The following is a 3,259-nucleotide window of genomic DNA, read 5'->3' as shown; positions in this document are numbered from 1 at the left end:
ATATATATATATATATATAACAATTTCAGTGTGGAAGGTGTTTATAAGCCATTTAAAATAACACAAAAACCGTTAGATTCACTTCAACATTTAAATTTAAGTTGTCAAAATATTTACGTCGCTTTGAGACCGCGACCTGTTCACTGACAAAATTCTGTGCTGCATCTCAGTAGAAGTCACCTATCCAAGGTACCACACAGTGGGACTGAACCTGGAACCATGTGTTGGGAAGCAAATTTTTTACCACACTGCTATGCTAACCCCACCCACCCACACACACATATATTTCAGAATGCTGTGGCAGTTATATGCACGTGCATTCCTTTCCCCATTTTCTTTCCCTGTGTCCTTTCTCCTTGTGTATCCTATTTTTCAGAAGAAGAGCATAGACTCGAAATGTTAGAAACATTTCCTTTTTCCCCAACTTTCTGAGCACCAACCTAATACCAACTCCATTTATTTGTTTTTACTTCACCTTATTGTAGTATCTTTTGCATTATGTATATATACACACACACACACACACAACTGTCCATATATATATGACAAGATAAGTAACATGCTTCCACATACTTACCAAGTCCACAAAAAGCTGTGTATATTGTCGGTTTGATACATAAGCCTTAAGCTTCTCATCCAGACCAGCAGGTTGGCCTGCTCTGTCTGGACGTAACTGAAACAGAATGAAGATGTATATGTGAGTACATATGTATGTATGTATGTATGTGTGTATGTATGTATGTATGTTCAGACAATAAATATGTGTATTATAGATACATATCAATGTAGATAAATAGAAACAGATAGATAGATAGATAGATAGATAGATAGACAGACAGAGAGACAGTCAAACAGATAGATAGATAGGCCGACAGACAGACAGACAGACAGACAGACAGACAGATAGGTAGGTAGGTAGGTAGATAGAAAGATAGATAGATAGATAGACAGGTGGATAAACCGACAGACAGACAGATAGATAGATAGATAGATAGATAGATACATTTCTTTTATTAGCCACACAGGGCTCAACGAAGATGGGACAAATACAATGTAGAGCTTTTCTTTTTGGGAGGGAGAAGGAAAAAAAAGGTGGGGGTCGATCAAAAGGGATCGAAAAAAAAAATAGATAGATAGATAGATAGATAGATAGAGAGATAGATAGATGGACAGACAGACAGACAGACAGACAGATAGATAGATAATGTTTCTTTACTGGAAAGGACCACAATGATGGTGATAATAAGGGTGTCAAAGATCATCATCGTTATCCTCATCACAACAACAACAACAATGATGTTAAGATCTTCCCAAAAAGGTAACTAGTGGGCACCAATTGGTGCCAACCATTCAACCCACAAACCCACCCATCAGTCACCACCTACCTCGGTGTATTCTATTAAAGTGACATCGTACAACTCGTTCTGCGCGTCCGGACTCTCAAACAATTCTTCCTGCAACATCAGCACATTGAGTTCCTGCCTGGGAACAAGAAATACATCACACTTCTTTTAGTTAGGGCAAACAAGAGATCAAACTAGAACTGACTCCAGTACTTGTTTTGTTTTGTTTTGTTTTAGTCTTAGTTTTCTATTATAATTCTATTGACATCTATTACGAAGACTAACTTTAACAAGTTTCTTAGCAATGAATTAATTCCTGGAAGGAATTGGTACCTAGCTTCAGTGACAACAAAATTGACATTTAAGAAATCATTAATTTCAGGTCGTTTATCTTACCGAGTAATGATTCCACAGAATGAAGAATCCACGTTACCCTTGGTCCTGACAATTGGAAAGCCTCCATGCTGAGTCTCACGGAGAAGTCTAGCAAGGACATCGACTGATTCTCGTTCTTTTACAACAATTACAGGATGAGACATGACATCGGAAACTTTGAAAAGATCGAGATTAATTCTGAAATTTAAAGAAAAATGGAATTTAATTACAGTCGCTTGACAACTGATCTTGGTCTGTTTACGTCCCCATAATGTAGTGGTTCGGCAAAAGAGACCGCTAGAATAAGTACTAGGCTAACAAAGAATAAGTCCTGGGGTCGATTAGTTCAACTAGAGGCGGTGCTCTTGCATGGCCACAGTCAAATGACTGAAACAAGTAAAAGAATCAAAAAATAAAACAGACCAAAAAAAATCCACGTTTTTCCAATCACAAGAAATCCAACTAGAAATAAAAGTTGTTTCCCCACCCCTACTCTCATTTCGTTTGTGTGTGTGTCTGTGTATGTGTGTGTGTGTGTGTGTGTGTGTATGTGTATGAGTTTGTGTGCAGATGTATATCTTTTGCTCATGTATATATCAACGAATGATATAAACATTAACAAGAAACAGAAAAAAATAAAAGAGAAAAAAATAAAAGAGAAATCGGAAAAGTAGAAAATTGATGATTGATCTGTTGTAATCCAATAACCAATCAGACCAGTTTTCAGAAATTGTAATATAAAATTAAAAAAAAAAAAAAAAAAAAGATTAAAAAAATGTAAAACGTCTGTTGTTACGTACAGTTTCTTGTCAATGACGACTTGTGGTTCTGGCGGTAAGAATGGGATACACTTCAACTCTAGTAACGAATGGTAATGAGGGTGGGTGAAGAAATCACCGATCCACTTTGCGACCATGATAGCAACCATGATTGGTAACAGAAACTGGACGTCGTTTGTCAGTTCAATCTGGATGGACACAAAAAGAAGTATTTAAATCAGTAAAATACAAGGGGTTGCTGAAAAGTTCCTGTATTTTAGGGTATCATGAAAGGCCTGGTTGGAGGCCCAACCTTCTGAGTTCATTTACAGGGGTTAGAAAAAAGTGAAGGACCGCTGCAATAAGTGTGTGAATATCTGAGACAAGAATATGTTGAATAAGATCATGATTAACTGATCCTCCCGTATTTTCTTTTACCCAAAGCCAGGAACTTTTCATCACCTACTCATGTATGAATGTGTGTGTGTGTGTGTGTGTGTCATCATCGTCGTTGTTTAACGTCCGCTTTCCATGCTAGCATGGGTTGGACGACTTGACTGAGGACTGGTGAAACCAGATGGCTGCACCAGGCTCCAATCTGATTTGGCAGAGTTTCTACAGCTGGATGCCCTTCCTAACGCCAACTACTCCGAGAGTGTAGTGGGTGCTTTTACGTGCCACCGGCACAAAGGCCAGTCAGGCGGTACTGGCAACGGCCACGCTCAAAATGGTGATTTTTACGTGCCACCTACACAGGAGCCAGTCCAGCAGTATATATATATA

The 3,259-nt window shown here is 38.3% G+C and overlaps 1 protein-coding gene across 1 annotated transcript; it reads right to left on the bottom strand.

Annotated features, from left to right (window-relative positions):
* Nucleotides 1-481: 481 nt before the first annotated feature.
* On the bottom strand, nucleotides 482-2,708 carry LOC106879119 (chloride channel protein C). The gene is made up of 4 exons (XM_014928557.2): nucleotides 2,519-2,708; nucleotides 1,740-1,916; nucleotides 1,386-1,482; nucleotides 482-673 (listed from the first exon to the last, which is right to left on the bottom strand). The coding sequence occupies exons 1-4, from the start codon at nucleotides 2,644-2,646 to the stop codon at nucleotides 497-499; spliced, it is 579 nt and encodes a 192-aa protein (XP_014784043.2). The 5' UTR covers nucleotides 2,647-2,708; the 3' UTR covers nucleotides 482-496.
* Between the last annotated feature and the right edge of the window lie 551 nt (nucleotides 2,709-3,259).

Source organism: Octopus bimaculoides, chromosome 27, assembly GCF_001194135.2.
Source record: "Octopus bimaculoides isolate UCB-OBI-ISO-001 chromosome 27, ASM119413v2, whole genome shotgun sequence".
NCBI lineage: Eukaryota > Metazoa > Mollusca > Cephalopoda > Octopoda > Octopodidae > Octopus > Octopus bimaculoides.
The sequence above is the reverse complement of the archived record's forward strand: the minus strand, read 5'-3'. Positions and strand labels throughout refer to the sequence as shown.